Consider the following 19,045-nt stretch of genomic DNA (forward strand, 5'->3'; position numbering starts at 1 on the left):
CAAAGGGACACAGAAAGGTTTTCAATGTGCAATCAGGAAGAGTAGGACAAGGAGCTTGCAAGGGGGGTTATTCTACACCGAGCTGCATGCCAAGGGGCTGGAGTGAGGAATAGGGGCTGGCTAGCAAACAATCAGCTGTATCCAGCTGACTTCTGAATTCATAGCAAAGAGATCCATCAGCTGGGGCCTGATCCCTCTTCCCTATTTTTCACACTGCTTGGATGCCTGTGGGCTGCTTCTTTCCATCAGATGCTTATTTATATAGTAGAACCTGACTTCCATGGCTGTTCTCCTTGTTCTCACCAGATTTGTTGTTGGTCCCCTGGTGTGAGCCCAGGCCCTGAAGGGTGTGAGGAAAGGATATGTGTGTGTGTGAGAGAGAGGAGTGGTGCTTTGCCCTTTCTTTATGTTGTTGGTTTCTTTACCTTTTCGCTACTCTTTCTGATGGTGGATGTGAGCTCACTCACTACCATATCCACACACTTCAGACTCGGCTCCTTCAACTTCTGCACCTGCTTTTTCACTATGGCTTCAAAAGCGAGGTCAGGCGTGAAGAGACCCGTTCTGCATGGCGAGGGTCAGGGAGGGAAGAAGCAACAAGGAAGAAAGAAGAGCAAAGCAGACAGAGGCAGAGAGAGATTGAGAGAGCAAGCGAGAGAGAGAGCAGGAAAGGAAAAGAGAGAGAGAGAGAGAGAGAGAGGAAAAGAGAGAGGAAAAGAGAGAAGAGAAAAACACAAGGCAAAATGAGAAGTGAGATTTTGGTTCACTCCACAGATAAATCGAAGCAGGTGAGCATTGCTGCAGGGCCCATGTGCTGCCAAGTATCAGGGAATTCTACAGATGCATGGAAATGGCACAGTGGGAAGGAACAGACAGAGTAGGTGAAACCAGGAGCTACAGAGCCCAGCAAAATGGATGGATGAATCCAGGAATCCCTCTCTCAGAACAAGCCTTCTCCACAGGCAATGAAGGCTGAATACACTGAGCCTCTCACTCTTTTCTTCGCCTGGGTCAGTCTCATTTCCCTCTGCTGTTCCATGGATCTCTTCTCCTGCCTTTTTACCCACCAGCTTTATCCCTTTCTCGTTCTGCTTCCCGTAAGTTCCCCTTATTCCATTCCATCTAAAGCTGGACTGCATGGGGGTGGGGGCTGGGGGCAGTGGCACAAGTAGAATTTATTTCTTACCGGTACGCTGCACATAGGCAACTCATGGGAGGGACACAGAGTGGGGGGACCGTGACCCTCCGCATGACTCCTCCCCACTTCGCCCCCAGCCCAGGGCCCCGACACTCTCCCTGCCCCTCCCCATTCCACGTTACTTGTGGGGGGAGTGGGGGAGACTCTGTCCTCCTGCTGTGCCAGATACAGACTTCTGAACCGCAGGGCTCTCTGGAACCGCAGCAGCAAAAGGAGCAGAATGGGGGGCAGCAGGGCGGCCCCACGCCAGCAGCTCCTCCAGCACAGCTCTACCGCCCCCAACCCCACCTCCAGCCCTGTCCACTGGCACGGCTGTACCACCCCCCAGACCCACTCTGCCCCCAGCCCTTCCACGCAGCTGCGTCTCCTGTCTGGGGTCTGTACAGCTCACCAGAGGACAGGGCTGGGGGCAGTACAGTTGCGCTGGAGGAGTTGCTGGAGTGGGGCCACCAGGCAGCCCCATGTTCTGCTCCTGTGTCTTTCCGTTATGGCGTACCAGCAACAAATATCTTAATGGTGCAGCCTACTGGACCGTATGGCCCTACTTGAACCTGGGGGTGGGGCTAAGTTAAGTTTTGTCACTCGGGTTTCGGTTTTGCATGACCATGGGTGATATGGATTCAACTTCCTCACTCCAGGTTTCAGGGGTTCAGATAAACAGTTCCAGTTATGGCCTGTCTCTTTTCCCATTCCTCCTCTTTCCTGCTGTAGGGAAGGAAGTTGAGCCTTAACCATGAACCACATCGGTGAGGCCAGTGAAATGTATCTAAGTAATTAGGAAGGTGGGATCTTCCTAGAGAGCTATCGCAATTACCCCAAACAGCCTTCCTATTCCAGCCTATCTGAAGAAGATGTTGTCAGGTTGATTGAGGGACAACTTTCAGGGCTGTAAAAATACCAAACATAAGATCAGTAGAAATGTTTCCATAATTATGCTAAAAATCCCAATGAATACAGTTTTCCTGTTCCAGTGTTTGCAATTCTGACATCACAACACTGAGCTAGTGCATGGGAACCAGAAAGTGAAAGTGACTAGAAATTAAAATGAAACTTGGCCAGTCTATTTCAACGTCCCAGATGAGAGAAACACAGGGTGTAAACAATCAGCAGGAAGAGTGCAGCACAAATTAGATTTGTAAAGTGTGACCAAGGTTAATCAAATTCAGGGGCTATTAATAACACACACAAGGAAATTTGTTTGTAAATAACTCATCATCTTTAACCTGACAGTGCCCCCTTTAAAGCTTCATCGGCTGGACAAGTGATCTTTGTGCTGCACTGTCCCACAATGGCAGGGGCTAGTAATGCCGGCTATGGATTTCCTGTGTTTCAAGGGATATTGTCACAGGACATTTTTCCTATCCAAACATACTGTGACTAAACCAGGGGTGCCTGGAGCTTCTGGCCAATCCTTAGTTAGATTCACAGTGAATGTAAATCAACATAGCCCTATTGAAATCCACAGAGATTTGCAGATTTACAGCAGCTGAGAATCTGGCCCCTGGTCGTTAATATGGAAGGGCTGTCCAGAGATACTTCAACCCCAAACATACATCACTGCTCCATCTTGATCACAGCACCCTCTCCCATGCATTATGTCACTTACAGCTAATGTGAAAGGCTGCTCTATTCATGCTGGGATGTGTAATTTCCATAGTACCCATCTCCACCCAGGTGCACGTCTCAGAGTCTGGCAGGTTGCCAATGAAGCCCTTGTTTGGGTAAAGAGCGAGTGCCCTTAAAGTTAAAATGGCCCGTGCATGTCTCAGAAGGAGGGGGAGGGATAGCTCAGTGGTTTGAGCACTGGCCTGCTAAACCCAGGGTTGTGAGTTCAATCCTTGAGGGGGGCCACTTGGGGATCTGGGGAAAAATCAGTACTTGGTCCTGCTAGTGAAGGCAGGGGGCTGGACTCAATGACCTTTCAAGGTCCCTTCCAGTTCTAGGAGATGGGATATCTCTATTATTATTATAAAACATGTTCCAGGTCTCACTGCCTATTCAGAGATTCAACCTGCCTGCTAAGTTCAATATAGCCCCTTTAGATGTCTCATACAGTATCTGAGTCAGGCTCAGTGAATGGAGCCTAGGAAAGGGACCCTCACACAAAATGTCCCTTTAGCTACCTGAACATTTTAATAACATCACCACTTTGTTTCTTTAAAGCAAACAATTGTTACCACTCACACTTGTGCGTGCACACACACAACATGAACTGCAGCCAAACTCAATCTCAACTCCAAACTCAAGCCAAACTCTACGCCCAAGCCCGCTACACTAACAAGAAAACACCTTAAACATTCTGATTCCCCCCACACTCCCTTCTTAACTGAGACAATGGTCTGACCCAATATTTCTTGCTATAACTGACTCTCTCCCTCCCCCAGCTAGATTTGTTCCTCTTTGTCCACCTCTTTCCAGCATTCCCTCTTTCTTTCCTATGTGTGTGTCACTCTGTGTACCACACCTGCCCTGTCTCCCTCACTCCATTAGAGGTGGCTGTGGAATACTGAGTTCCCATCTTCTCTGTCCTATGGTCTCTTTCTGTCCTCCCTGATTTTTACATTTCCCTCTCTCTTGGGTACTATGTATCCTCGTGGAAGGAGGAATCTATCCTTCATGTCTATAATAGAGATAATTTCACTACTGGTGTAAAGTCATTCCTCGAGGAAAAGGAAAAAGAAAAACAAGACTGTGAAGGTGGAGATAGAGAGAAATGGGAAGGGAAGAAAGAAAGACAGGGGAAATGATTCATAGGGAGGAAGAGGGCAGGAGTGATAAAGACTTAAATGATGATTGATGGATGGTAAAACTAACCAAGGGAGGATTAAGGGGATATGAAAAGTGGGCCCTTCAGATCCAGTTACTGGATGACTCTGGGTACTTGGCAGCCCAAAGGTCTTTGCTTACCTGTCAACAGCACTAAGGGCAATTTTCTGGGTGCTCCCCACAGCTACATACCTCAACAGAAGACAGCAGGATAGGAAAAGGAAGCTCCTCCCAGCATTCTAAAAACCTGAGGAATCTGTCACTGTCTGTCCACTTTGCTCTCCCAGTCTGGACTGGGACAAAGCACATGTATGTGAGTCTAAGCACCTCTGCAGAGACCTCCAGCCCCAAGCAATGCAGTCTCTTGCAGAGCAAACCTGAGTCTCATCACTCGCCCACCACCCTTTTTTTTTTTCTCTAAATTCAAGGTTTCAATCTCCCTTGGGAGCCTCCAGTAATGCCCTCACCCGGTTACCTGCTCCCGAATGGCCAGCAGTGATCCGACATACCAAGAGTCTCCAGTGCCCACGCTATCACACTCTGGCTGAGATGCCCTTTCACCAGGACCTGGACCTGTCTGAAGCAGCAGGCCATGGCTGAGAGGAATGGCAGGCAGTTTCCCCGTCTTTCTCACACTGCTTCTCAATATTAAATCTAAGCCCAAACTCAGACATGAGAATCCCAATATTTGAAGGATGGACAGAATTATGACTGGCTCTCTCCCACATCCCCACTGAAGCCCACAACAGTCAATCAGAACCCAGAGAATGAAATCTCCAGGACACCCCCATCACAGCAGGAGGAAGGGAAAGGCAGGAACTCAGGTGAGAGTGGACACCTCCACTTTCCTTCTTCTCAGCCATTTACTGCTTCTTCAAAACAAGATACAAACCAAGCCAATCAGAAACCATGCCAAATTCCACAAGCTTAGGAACATCTCCCTGCAGGGAAGCCCACAGCTTGATCATTCCACATTAGCAAAGCCTACTTCACCTTTGAATCTTGATCCTCCACATTTGAAAGTTTATGTACCCTTTTGCTCTGTGATGGTCAATCAGGGGCCAGATTGGATGATACCAAGACCCTAGAAGTTCCCAGGGGAAATCTATATCCCAGACTCTGACTTGGAAATTAAAATCAGAAATTCAAATCAGATATGAACCATCAGCCTCTAGAAGAAGAAATAACCTTGGCTGTTATAAAGAGTTAACGCTCGTGTTAGAGAGCCAGTGGAGGGGGTCGTGTTTCTGGAGTGGGCATGTGGGGGGAGACCCCAATGTTCCAAAGACACCTCGAATGGAATGGTGGAGACTGGCAGTAACCCACTCCTATCAGCTGTCCCATCTCTTTCTGATTGGCTGGTTGGCTGGAATGCCCCAGGCTAGTATCACTCAGGTCTAGTCATGCTGCTGAGGAGGTGGTTAGAAACATCAAGTTTCACTGCAGGCAGCTCCTTGCCCAGATCACAGTACTGTGCTTCAGCCAGCGAGCAGATGGGCGGGCAGGTGTTAGCGTGTGAACTCCATGTTCCCTCCGGTTACCTTCTTGGTGCACTGTCTAACGGTATTGATTAACTCCGAAATGACCATGTCCACGCATTTCAGGCAAGGCTCTTTAATCTTCTTCACCTGCTTTTTCACAATGGTCTCAAAGGCCATGTCGGGCGTGAAAAGACCGGTTCTAAACACCCAGGGCGGGGGCAAGACAAGGCAGGAGGGAAGGTAGAGGGGGGCAAGGAGAATGTCACAGCATTACACACACATTTCAGAGCAGGCATTTGTATCACTGACACCCAGCTCGTTGGGCCGGAGGAATCATAAAACCTATGAACAAAACCTCACTGAAATCAATGGGAATGGAGGGTGCTCAACACTTCACAAAAATGGTCTCTTAGGTGAAAATGACCAACACAGGGACCAACACTAAGCTTATGTACCACTTCAGCCTTTAAGGCGGGGGCATTTAGGGTTTAATGCAGAGGGGTGAATATCACCCTTAGAGAGTTGCAAGAAACCCTTTCTTAATTAGAATAAGGGAGCAATAAATACTAATAGTAATATGAGCCTGGCTAGATCAGATGGAATGAGCTGAAGGAGAAGAAAATAAACTTGTCACTATCTGATCACCTGCTTGCATTCTCCAGTGTTTAATAGGGATTCTGAGGGGCGCTGGGCTCCCACAGTCCCCACTGACCACAGGGGGAATTGCAGTATCTCAGCATCTCTCAGGTAAGGCTGCCTGTGAGGCATCATAAGCCACGCATCATTAATCTTCTCTAACACAAATGCAAAGATGTTAACTTACCATGCCTTTGGGACTCGGTCCTGCAAAAGTACTGAGCACCCTCAGCTCCCATTGAAGTCACTGATGGTTGAGTGTGCTCAGCACCAGCTTGCAGGATCGAGCCCTAGTAGATCTGGGAAAATAAATTAAAACAATATTATAAGAAATTAAAAAGGTGTATGGGGGTGTTTAGCATCCCTTCCTATGTCACTTCCTCTTACTACAATGTGATGTCACTTCCTCTTTCTCACACTCAGCACAGGAGATGGAAGAAAAAGGCTGATCACCAAGGCAATTTTACCTTTCAAGCTCCTGCAGCTCTCACATGGAAACAGAAAGCAAACTGATTTTGATGAACATTAGTACCTCCCAATACAAGGCTGTTCAGCTGTCAATGGCCCAGACTCCCTCCCGTCTGCTGACCTACCGTACCTCTGAAGTCTTCTCAACTTGGTTTGGAAGGTCTAGAGATATTTACAAGGCTGTGCAGTCGTGGGCCTGCCTAATGCATGATACATGCCTGATACCATGGATGTTCTTGATGGCGTAGCTGATCTCTCGCCGGAGCTCCTTCTCGTCAAACTCCATCTGCACCAGAAGAAAAGATTGTCAGAAGGGGCCTGGCAACCCATACAGCAGAGCACCATGCAGATACAGAGGAGAGGGCCCCTGCCAGGTCATGACTCAGCCTTGCAAGATGGAGGTGTGAAGAAGGAGTGTGGCCTGTTGGCTGGAACACAGGAATGGAGATCAGGCTTCTGTTGCCAGCACTCACATGCTGTGTGAACTTCGGAAACCCAGCTTAGGGCTTGACTGTCAGTGTATGTCTACAGCAGGGGTCGGCAATGTTCGGCATGCGGCTCGCTAGGGTAAGCACTCTGGTGGGCCGGGCCAGTTTATTTACCTGCTGACGCGGCAGGTACGGCCGATCGCAGCCCCCACTGGCCGCGGTTCGCCATCCCGGGCCAAGGGGGGCGGCGGGAAGCGGCGTGGGCAAGGGATGTGCTGGCTGCGGCTTCCCACCACCCCCATTGGCACGGGATGGTAAACCGCGGCCAGTGGGGCCGTGATTGGCCGAACGTGCCGCGTAGCAGGTAAATAAACTGGCCCAGCCTGCCAGGGTGCTTACCCTGGCGAGCCGCGTGCCAAACGTTGCCGACCCCTGGTCTACACCCAAGCTGGAGTTGTAACTTCAGCTTGGGTAGATGTACACGTTAGCTCCAATTGAGCTAGTGTGATAAAAATAGCAGTGTGGCCGTGGTGGCATGGGCAGTGGGTCAGACTAGCTGCCCAAGGATGTCCCTAGGGTCTCAGATGGGATTGTACTCAGACAGCTAGCCTGTCCCACCATCTGTGCTGCTGCAGCTACACTGCTATTTTTAGCGTGTTAGCTCAATTGAAGTTCGCACGTGTCCATCTACCTGAACAGGAAAATATACCCCCAGCTCCAGTGGACATACCCTCAGAAGTGCTGCCCAGTTCTCATTGACTATACAAATGTCCTTAGAAACAAAGGACAAAGGGAATGAGAAACTAAAAATATAAAATTGTGTCCCAAATAAAATGTTTTCCCTTGCAAGGTTTGCATGCGATCTCAGCAGCTGTTTTTTCCAATATACACATAAAAACTGGATTTCTCTCTCACATAGAAAAGTTATAACATCATCAAACACAATGCAGGCTCGTGTCTTTCATTGACAAGGCCTCAGCATCTCATTCAAATGGAAAGGATCATAATTTAAATACTACTACTAAGTGAAAATACAGACAAGCTAACCCATAAGGGGAACAGATTGGCTCCTGCTTGATCTTCTGTTCTGAAAACCATCAAGAAAAGGTATTTCATCACCTTTTCCTCTGGAGTTTTTATACATTATATGCCAGATTCTCCCATAAAGTGGACCCTTGGTGTGTCTCCCTGCTAGTGCAATTTGGCCCCGGGCACCAATGCGTGCAGTCCCAGGAGGACACCACAAGAAGATCCTCTGGTGGTGCTAAATCAACAAAGGGGCTTTTACACCACCCACTTCTTTGCTGCTCATGTAGAAGTGAAGATGTAATGTGGTTGTAGCAAAGGAGGTATAGTTAGGATGTCCCTGCACCCCATTGATCCTTGGCTGTGTTTTCTACCCCTTGGGAGTGTTTAAGAGTCAGTGTAAGTTGGAGCAGCCCTTAGTCTGGTATTAGCTTGGCACATTAGCCTGCCCACAGCATCAATAGGATCAATGGAATGCAGTTTTCAGCTATCTCTGCATCTGCCCCCAAACTACACTGTGTGACTCTACCTTTCTACATGGACATTCAGCTGATCAGAGACTCTCCTTGGCTTGAGGTGAACAAACTAAAGCTTCAGCATTTGGGATTCATGTAAGCAGAACAGTTAAGTAAAACCTTTTTACATAACCAGGAAGAGAAAGGGAGGGAGCTCCTATGCTCTGCTACCAGAGCAGGAACTGAGGGAGGGGCCAAGTTCAGATACTGGAAAGGGGGCTGAAGGAGAGGTCAGGCTCTGGCACGGGGTGAGGGCTGAGGGAGAAGAGAAGCCAGGACTGGAGGTGAGAGAGAAAGGAAGCGAAGAACAGAGAGGACTGGTGAAGGAAAAAGACAACAGTAGGTGAGAAAGACAGGTGAAGAAGAGAAATAAAGTGATGAAGGTAAAGACAAGGTCAAGGAAAGAAGAAACAAATTAAAGAGGAGACAGCAGATGCAAAGGAGAAGAGATGAGAAATGAGCCAAAAAGATGGCAGCTGAGAAGGACAGGTGAAGAAATGACAGCAGGTAGAGAGAAAATAGGTAGGTAGGTGAGAAGGATAGGAGGGGGAGTGGTACCTTCACCAGTTCAAAGGGGAACCGCTCATGGAAGATGCGGTTGATCCTAGCTCCTCCAGACAGCTCGTAGGTATCAATCTGGTCACCGGAACCTTCAATACGTTTCTCAAAGTCCACAGCAAACTGCTGGACCATCCTAGGCAGAAAGAGAAACGAATGGGGGAGATTGCCAGGTACACTTCTCCTCGGAGGGACGCGCAGCAGGAGTAACTTACTGAAGCAGAGCTTTGGTCTTCCGGGCAGGATCATCAGGACGGAAGTTCTTGTACTCGTCCACCTCTTTCTCAATGGAGAGAAGCTGGCTCTGGAGTTTGTTTCGCAGGCCTGGCAGGGTGTCTCGGATGTGATTGGTCAGTTGCTGCAAAAGTAGAAGTTTGAGAAATGGGTTAAAAAGCCTGTGAGTTGTGATTGAACAGGGTTTGCTGACTCACCAGAAGGGTAGCAACAAAGTGGGCTTCTTCTCTGAGACAGGGGGGATCATTAGCCCTATGTGCCAGAATAGGCTACTCCTTTGAGCCACAGGGCATCAGTCTTGTGTGGCAGAGTGGGCCAGTCCCACTGACTGAACTAGGTTTTGAGTGGAGAGAATGAATGAGATTATATCAAGGGGAAGCCATCACTGGACAGGTCATCTCTCCAGTATAAAGGAAAGAGCCAGGTTATGGATCTGTCTTTGGAAACTCCTAGGGCTTCCCGGCAATGCAGAGGTAGCAGAGAGACCAGGAAGAGCAGGGACAAAATCAATACCTGAAAATTTTTAGACAAATTGGCCCTGCCAAGGTTCAAATATGCACAAAAGGTTGATGAATAGCGCAGTAAGGTCTATTATGTGGCCATAATGGGGTTGTCATGTTTCAAGAAGAAAAGGAGGTTGGTTTCTTTTGACAGTCCATTGTCCATCTATTTAGGTACTTATCTGGCCCTCATCACCATACTATCTGGGAGCCTTGCAATGCCCCTGTGAGGTAGGGATATCTGGCTTTTACAGACAGGGAACTGAGGCATAAGGTAGTTTTAGGATTAAGCCCTAAAGTCTTAGGTTGAGCAGAGACTTGAACTCAGGTCTCCTGAGTTGAACGACAGTTTACCCAGTCTCATGTAGGTAGGCAGTGCCCTTTTCAGAAGGCCATCAGACACAGAACTATACTAGCTAGGAGAAGTACATGGTAATAATATTCTATACTTCCCTAGCACCTTTCAACAAAGGATCCTAAAGCACCCACAAACATTGACTAACTGAGCCTCACAACTCCCCTTTGAAAGGGAAATAATTTGTGCCCGTTTTACAGATTTATTACTGCTCTGGGGTAAAGGACAAGAAAAATTAAAATTACGTTTATTTCCATAAACCAGTCAAACAAAGGGGACTTTATTTCCATTTTGGGGGTGGATTTGGGAATGTATTTTACTGCAACTTCTTTAAGCTTATCCATAAACATCTCAGACCTGCCAAATCGGACTCATCTGAGCACACCTGGTAAAGAGTCCCATTTAAGAGGATGAAGGACTTTGCTGTGCGAGTTTCAGCATCTTTAAAGCACTAAAACTTTAAACTTTTAAACTGTGGGCCCTGCTGGAGTCTGGACAGGATCTGAGTTGGCTCTGAACTTCTTGTTTTAGGCTTTGATCCTGTCAACATGACAGAGTTAGTCAAAAAAATTGATCAATTTTGAAATATTTTTTTAATCGGAAACAAAAATGTTCATAGAAAATTTCCAGGTCTTTTTAATTTTCCAGTTTTTCAACAACAAAATCAGGTTTGACTGTCAGGTTTTCATTCAAAAATGGAAAATTTCTACAATTTTTTTTTAAAAATAGTTTTTGCTAAATATTTTGTGGAGAATGCTTACCATTTCCCGACCACACGTTTAACTTTGAAGCCAATGGGACTACAAACATGCTTATAGCTAAACACGTAGCTAAGTGGCTGCAGGATCAGGGCCTTGCTGTTTCCTTTACAATCTTGCCAATAAACAGATGCAAATGGCTGCCAGACACAAGCACTGAACAGGAAATAGCCAGCACTGGCTCTCCCTGGCCACAGGGGCCGCTGTTGCACCAGCCTGTGGGCAGGGAGACCGTTTCTCCTCCTTTCAATGCTCCCCCTGCCAGTGCCCAAGGTGGATCCTGTGGTGCTGGGGAGTGGGAGGAGGCAGCGGCTTCAGGGCCTTGTTGCCTGGGCTGGGAGGGGACAGAATGGGGGATGGGAGCCCAGGACCCCCTTTGAGGCCTGGCTCCTCATTCTGTCACCCCCAGGCCTGGCTCTGCTTGACCGTGGCTCCCTCAATCTGTATCCCCAGCCCAGACCCCTTGAGCCCCACCCTGGCTCTCCTTGAGCCTCTGCCCCCCAGCCTCTGTGCCCCCAGCCTCGTTCTTGAGCCTCTGTGCCCCCAGCCTACTTCTCCTTGAGCCTCTGCTGCCCCTCCTCCATTCCGTCCTTCCAACCTAACCCGCTTGAGCCCATGCTCCTCATTCTATGTCCCTGGACTTTTCCCCCTTGGAGCCTCTGTTCCCCTGACTTGCAGCTCACCCTCCCATGTCTGAGTTGGTCTCTCCACTCCTGGATAAACTCTGTGCACAGGAACCTCCTCCACCACGTCCGCACTGGAACATGCCAAGGTAAAGGCCTTTATCACTGTATCCCAGTATTCCTATGATGTTCGTCTCTAGCACAAGGGAAGGGGGGACCTGAGCCTATTTGCTTTGATAGAAATGGGGTGTGTGGTGAATGGTTTGAAAGCCACTGCTACAACGTCATATGGTCAACTGGAATTTAAAAAAAACCTGACTAATCACAAGAAATTCCAGTTTTTGACAATCCTGATTAAAAAATGTCCAGAGTAAATATCCAGAATTTGATTTAATGCCTTTAAAACAAATTGCATAGGTTTTTGTCTCCTCCTCTCCTCATGTACCTGAGGGGTCTTTCCAGCAAGGGAGAAGAAGCGGATCTGAGAGCAACATTATCGGATTGCTAATGCATGAGATGGGAAGTACAATTGATCCTCAGCAAAACAGGGAAACTGATGACTAGAGCTGCACATTTGTCACTGCAGTTTTATTAAAAAATCAGGGAGCAGTCACTGTAAATGTAGTAAAAGTCACAGGTTACTAAATTTACTGTGACTGCTCCCTGAGCTTTGATTAAAAATGCCCTCCTCCCCCTGCCTAGTGGGCACTGACCATCTACAACAGCATGTTCCACCCAGGCACTGCAATCCTAATCCTGCTTGGTGAGTTGGGGCAGGTGGGACAGGACAAAACATGAATGGTGCTGCGACCTGGTGCTCCAGCTTCCAACGCTCTGAGCAGGGAGCTGGGTTCAGGGCCACAGGATAGGAGCCATTGGGCTTGCTCTCCAAAGCCCCCCACCCCCCTCGGGGCCCGGTGACCCACTGTTTGGGAAAATCATGGACAGGAAAAAAAAGACACGGACAAACAGAAAAATTATGGTATGCATGACGTTTTTCCACCCATGACAAACCTACAGTTCTACTGATAATACGCAATGTGTTTTTATCTATTTGTGTATCTTAGCGTTTTATACTGCCACCCATCATTATACTATGAGTACCCAAATTAGTAGCAATAGCAAAGTCCCTAGAAGACTCCATGGAGTCTCTGGCACTTTTCCTTTTTTGGGGTCAAAAACTGTTTGAGGGAGAGTTTTTAGTTTTGATTTTTTTTTAATCTTTAAGATTTTTATTAATTTCTCTCTCTCTTTATTTTTTGAGTTGGTAGGGGCTTAGAGGCAGAAGAGGGAGTCAATGCTGTCTCATTCTTATGGTGAAAAGGCTTTTTTTAAAAAGATTTTTTCACCATTTCAAATATACCAATCAGAAAAAATAGAGAAAAGTACATACGCTTTTGCTAACTTCTTTCAGTTCTACTGATCTTGGGTGTAATTGAACTATAGCAATTAAAAAATTGTCAGACAAATGCGATTTGTCAGTTGATGGTGTCCCCTTAAATCTTAACATATGAGGTTTTGGTTTTTATAGTTTCCTCCATTGGATGTGTCCCAGGAGAAGGCAGCCCTCCAGACATATTAGAATCTTATCCTAATTCATTTATAAAACAATTTTCTGATAGGCATCGTTTTTAATTGAACATCCAAATCATTTTAATTAATATTACAGGACTACAGGAAATGCAATGATCTCTTGAAGCTAAAAACCCCCACAAACATGATAGGCCAAGTTCTGCTCTTATTACAGTGGTGTAAATCAGGAGGAATTCTACTGGTGTAAATCCAGATTAATGCCATTGACTTCAGCGTACTCACTCTGGATTTATACCGATGTTACTGAGAACAGAATTTGGCCTTTTGTGTTTAGTGCATGAACTTGATTTTCAGCCCAGAGAAAAGTGTTTCATTATATCAGGATATTTGAGTCAGGCACAGTTTAGTGGTCCTGTACTGACATTCTCTCCTTTTGTGAGCTTGGGCAAATCAGTTAGCTGTTCTATGCCTCAGTTTCAGAGCATTAAAACAGGGACAGTAATCATGTATCGATCCATTGTGAGTATTCATTAATTCACGTTTGCCAAGTGCTCTAGGAGTCTTTAGTATTGTCATGATCTCCGAGTAACCCTGGGTGACAGCCTGATTTTGGTCTGTTCTCTGTCCTGGTGGTAGCCAGCTGCAGAGCCCAGCTGCCATTACCTGGTTCAACACTTTCTGCAGGTAGGGGGTGCCCATGCGTTCAGCCATATGTCTGTAAGATGGGTGGGAGAGAAAGAACTTCCTCTCTGCAGCCAGTGCAGCCTGAATGTCCTTCTTGCCATCAATGTCCTTCTGACTTCTGTTGACCACACCGATGTAACCTACCAGTGAAAAGACCAAAAGTCAGATGGCAGCACGGCAGAAGTGCGGAAACATTGGACACAGCCAGGAGACAATCCAGGGTATGGAAAGCCTGCGATATGACACTAGGAGAGGAGGGCAAAGGGGAGTCTAAGTTCGAAATGGTAATGGAAGGAGGGGGAGACCCCACTGATAACTGGAACCATTAGAAACCAGTTGAAAAATTTAAACTGGAAATTCCACTGGGCTCTGATACCTGGGAAGGAAAAGAGAAGGCACGTGAAGAGCTGCAGTCACTACTGCTAACCAGCTAAGATTTGTGAATCTCCCATTATATTTATTTATTATTGCGTCCCCTCCCCAATGCAATTATTTTTCTCATCCACCTGTTAGGCCTTGTCTTGTCTAATCTCTTTGGGGCAGGAGCTGTCATTTATTTTATCTTTGTATTATCCCTACCCAATCTGATTGTGTCCTTTAGGGCAGTCGTTCTCAACCTTTCCAAACTACTGTACCCCTTTGAGGAGTCTGATTTGTCTTGTGTACCCTCAAGTTTCACCTCACTTAAAAACTACTTGCTTACAAAATCCAACAAAAATACAAACGTGTCACAGACACACTATTACTGAAAAATTGCTTACTTTCTCATTTTTACCATATAATAAAATACATTGATTGGAATATAAATATTGTACTTACATTTCAGTGTATGGTATATAGAGCAGTATAAACAAGTCATTGTATGAAATTTTAGTTTGTACTGACTTCGCTAGTGCTTTTTATGTAGTCTGTTGTAAAACTAGGCAAATATCTAGATGAGTTGATGTACCCCCTGGAAGACCTCTGCGTACCCCCAGGGGTAAACATACCCCTGGTTGAGAACAACTGCTTTAGGGCTACCACTGTATAAATAAGGCTTCTATTTTTATTGTTTATTAATTTAGTTTTTCAAGGTTTATTTTTAGCAACTTTTAAGTTTTATGCAGGTGTCCAAAATAGAGGTGTTCTCTTTGTGTATATGGAAATGAGTAATGTCTATTATATACATTAGTATATCTACTACATACGGTAATATATACTGTAATGAGTAATCTCTTTATAATGTGCCCTAGTGTGCTTTAACATATTACTCATTCAAACAGCACTATGTTAAAGTGCACTAGGGAACCTTTAGTGCACACCAGCAGGGTCTACACAGACTAATTAATGCACAGCATGTTAGTGTGCTTCAGAAGTCACCCATTACTGCTTCCTGTAGACCAGCCCTTCAATACAAGTAACCATTTCCAGTGTTTCTCCAGTGGTGTTGGATAAACACCAGTTTAATTCTTTTTATCAGGGGTGTTTTTTATCTGTGTTGACCAGTTATAATGAAAAATCAAAAGCCCTAAATATAAATGTTAAAGAAAAAGAGAGCCCAGATTCTGATATCTGGGAAGGAGGGGTGAGACCCAGGTTGCCATGTTTACAACTTTTCTTCCATAGAAAAAGATATATCACAGAGAACAGGATTCTGCTTTTGGGTTCTGGCTGCATACTAAGGTACAAAGACTCTTGGGAAGGGATTCCCTGCAGAGGAGCATGGCACATTTACCCTTACAAAAAGGTAGGGAGGTTGGTTGTTCTCTCTTGGAACTGAGGGACCTCTTTTTCCAGTTTGGAACTGAGGGGCCCAATGATTTAACATCAGGTTTGGGGCAGATATTCTATCAGAGAGGAGAACACTGTTGTGGCACAGGTTCTGGGGAATGTTGGAGGAAGGGGATGGGACCAGGGGAAAGAAGGGAGGAGAATGAGGAGGAAATGAAAAGGGGATCCATACCTCTTCGAAGGGGAAGTAACTTGTTTTCTAGCACATCTCGTGCATCGGTTCCTTCATCCATGAGGTCCAGTTTAGTGATGACTCCAATGGTGCGTTGGCCTATGGGGGCACAAGCAGACATGGTTAACTTGAACCAACAACAGTTCCTGTAAACTATTTGGGCAGAGGAAGCACTGCAAATTACCTGACTGGGTTCCACAAGGGCTCTTGAACTCAGCGCATGGGACTTCCAGCGCAGGGTTTGGGAGAGAGGGGACTGGAGCATACCAGTGTGGTGGGAGGGGGGAGGCTGATTCTGAGATACCCCCATTCTGGGCTACAGCAGAGAGGGGGCTTAGTGCAGATGGCTCTACCTAACAGGCCTATCCCCTTTAGGGAGAAGTTGGGTGACTGAAGGGTGGGAAGCCTTTTTCCTCACTGGAGGGAGAACCAGGAACTTCTAGAACAGGGGTCAGCCTCAGCAACCTTCGGCACGCAGCCCATCAGGATAATCCGCTGGTAGGCCGCGAGACATTTTGTTTACGTTGACCGACTGCAGGCACGCCCCCCGCACCTCCCAGTGGCTGTGGTTCACTGTTCCCAGCCAATGGGAGCTGCAGAGGGCCGTGCCTGCAGACAGACAATGTAAACAAAATGTCTTGTGGCCCGCCAGCGGATTACCTTGATGGGCCACATGCCGAAGGTTGCCGACCCCTGTTCTAGGGCAACAGCCCATGTGGAAGCAACCTCAACAGGATTTGACAGGGTACTGCCATAGGAGTCTGTGTGTTGTGCATGTCACTGCCTTGATGATTGGAGGGTGCATGGGTTGAGAACACCTCTGTCCCAGGGGGTTGTTTTGAACTGGGCAAGAGCTATGTGTGTTGGGAAGACTGTTTCTTGAGCAGGGGAACACGTCTTTGGCATACACCATTACTCATGTCCAGGGACAAGGGAGAACCAGATCTAATGCCAGAAGTGCCATGCTAAAACAAAAACAGAGGCTGGATTTACCTTGGGGGTCAACCTCCTTTGCGATCTTGAGGGCATCAGAGTTGGCGAGATCAGAGTTGGCTGGGGATACGGCCAGGATGAGGCAGTTCTCTTTGGTGACGAATTGCATGAGCATTTCCCGGATCTGGAACTCAATGTCAAGTGGCTGGTCCCCCACTGGGACTTTTGTCATCCCCGGTAGGTCCACAAGTGTCAGACTCAGGACTAGACAAGGGAAAGGAGAAGAGTAAGGGTCCCAATAAGGGTAGCTTGTTCTGTTTATGAGAGGCATCTGTAAATTTAAAATGGTTACCTACTACACGGATAGGTATGATAGATACATACATATAACTCAGCCAGCAGCACCCAGAGTCTCATGCAGCCCAGAAAAAAGTAAAAAAAAAAATTTCCTTTTTGTTAGTGGTGAGAGCAGTGGACTGGGACTCAGGATTCTATAGGTTCTATTCCCAACTCTGCCACTGACCTTGGGCAAGTCATTTCATCTCTTTCTACCTCCGTTTTCCCATTTATAAAATAGGGATGATGACACTGATCTCCTTTGTAAAGTGCTGTGTGCTATTGATGATGAAAAGTGAATTATAAGGGCTAGGTATTATTATTAATAATAATCATATTACTAGAGAAGTAGTAGCTATCAGGTCTAGTAGTCAGAGCAGGGGACTGGGAGCCAGAAGACTGGGCAATATTCCTATCTTGTGTCTAGTGGTTAGGGCGGGGGAGTGGGACACAGGATTCCCGAGTTCTAGTCCTGTTTCTGCCACTGACTGTGTGACCCTGGGCAACTTATTTCTCATCTCAGAGCCTCAGTTCCCTATCTGTAAAATAGGGCTAATAACATTGACCAGTCTCTCTTAGTTGTTTTGCTGTTTAAGGAGCTTTGAGATCCCTGGATGGAAGATGCCAGAAAGGGACAAGAGATTATCAATACAAATATTTTACTGTGTATTAATATCTGTTATGCAGCAACTTCTGAAAGGCTTTTATTTGCCACATCCTAGTCTCTTCAATCTCCTCCTGCCAAGGCATCTCAGTGTAAAGTGGGAGACCTCCTTTCGGTATGGCTGATGTCTACACACCATGAGTCATTCCTGCTCAAGGGCCAAACAGTGCATATACTACTAGAAACTTCAGGAGCATCTCCCATCTCCGGTGCAGTAAAGAGGTGTTGGGGGAAGAAAGACAGAGATACAGTAAGAGAGGGTTGACTTTCAGTGAGCCATTCACTCCATCTCCATTTTGTATGGCAGTAAACAATGCTCATAGGCTCATTATATACAGGAATAGGGCCCATATTATATTATGCCATTGATTTTGGTGGGGGATTCTGCTTAAAAAAGACAATGGTGTGACATGATTCCAGATTTCCTATCAGCTTTTAAATCTGAACACCGCTTGAGCATCATTTGGAAGTGGCAATTCATTGCTGCAGTAGCAGTTAGTCAGGTAAGTGATGTTGAGAAAAAGCCAAGCACAGGATGATTAACCACCTATAGGGCCATGTCCTGCAATCCTTACTCAGGCTAATGTCCAAATATCTATGACAGGAGTTTTGCCTGAATAAGGGCTATGGGATTGGGCCCATTAAGATTAGGGGCAGAATGCAACAGGTAAAGAACTGGAGCACAGGCAACAAGAGACTCTGTCTTTAAATCAGTGATTCTCCAACCTTTTCCTTCTGTGGAGCGCATGGAGAGACCTTCACCATCTCTATTCTGAACACCATACATCCCCTGATCATAGTCTAAGAACAGCTGATTTAAATGTTAAAAGAAAACCCAACAGAGGTAATCATGGAGTACCACTGGCAGATTATGAAGGGAGAGTTCCCAGCAGCCATTTAGGCTTATAGAATTATTTAGTATCTTGATCAAGTAGAAAATATCATCAACTATAAAGTCTTTAGAAAATCCTTAGTGGTCATTCAATCTTTATTTTTTCTGGACAGGGAGCTAATCTAAACCCATTTCAAATCCCACACCTCCATTCCCCTATACCATAGCATCTCTCCTTTCCACCAATGGAGTGCTGGATGTGGTGCCCCTTTGAAGTCTATCAGTGCAGCCCTTGTGTGAACTGGGGGAACCACTCGAGAGCCATGCAAGGTGCTCCTTTCCCCCTAGGAGCTGAGCATGCTGTCTCCACAGCAATCCCAGTCCCTACCGACCTGGCACAGCAGGAGCCCATTTGAGTCTGGCTCTTGGGTCCAGCATGGGGCAACCCAGTGTACTCTTGCCAGATAGCTGAGTGAGTTGTCACAATGTGGTCAAAGGGCTGGAGATTGGTTCAGCATGGTCCAGCCTGTTGTGGGGATTTGTGAGCAAAGCGTCTGCAAGCTCTCACAGCAGCC

The 19,045-nt window shown here is 46.6% G+C and overlaps 1 protein-coding gene across 19 annotated transcripts in view; it reads right to left on the minus strand.

Annotated features, from left to right (window-relative positions):
* The window catches only part of DNM1 (dynamin 1), a 109,977-nt gene that overhangs the window by 54,697 nt on the left and 36,235 nt on the right, over positions 1–19,045 (minus strand). For 18 of the 19 annotated variants that reach the window (XR_010593556.1, XR_010593551.1, XR_010593554.1 and 15 more), the window contains exons 4-10: positions 16,699–16,902; positions 15,706–15,804; positions 13,743–13,903; positions 9,292–9,434; positions 9,077–9,212; positions 6,768–6,835; positions 5,506–5,644 (exon numbers count right to left, since the gene is read on the minus strand). Coding sequence is in view for 13 of the 19 variants with exons in the window: in XM_024106124.3 (XP_023961892.1) it covers positions 5,506–5,644; positions 6,768–6,835; positions 9,077–9,212; positions 9,292–9,434; positions 13,743–13,903; positions 15,706–15,804; positions 16,699–16,902 (950 nt within the window). In the remaining 6 variants the exon portion in view is untranslated. Of the gene's footprint in view, positions 1–425; positions 565–5,505; positions 5,645–6,767; positions 6,836–9,076; positions 9,213–9,291; positions 9,435–13,742; positions 13,904–15,705; positions 15,805–16,698; positions 16,903–19,045 lie in introns of all 19 variants that reach the window. The other variant, XM_024106120.3, reaches the window with a different exon arrangement.

The sequence above is a fragment of the Chrysemys picta genome, chromosome 18 (assembly GCF_011386835.1).
Source record: "Chrysemys picta bellii isolate R12L10 chromosome 18, ASM1138683v2, whole genome shotgun sequence".
NCBI classification, from domain to species: Eukaryota; Metazoa; Chordata; order Testudines; family Emydidae; genus Chrysemys; species Chrysemys picta.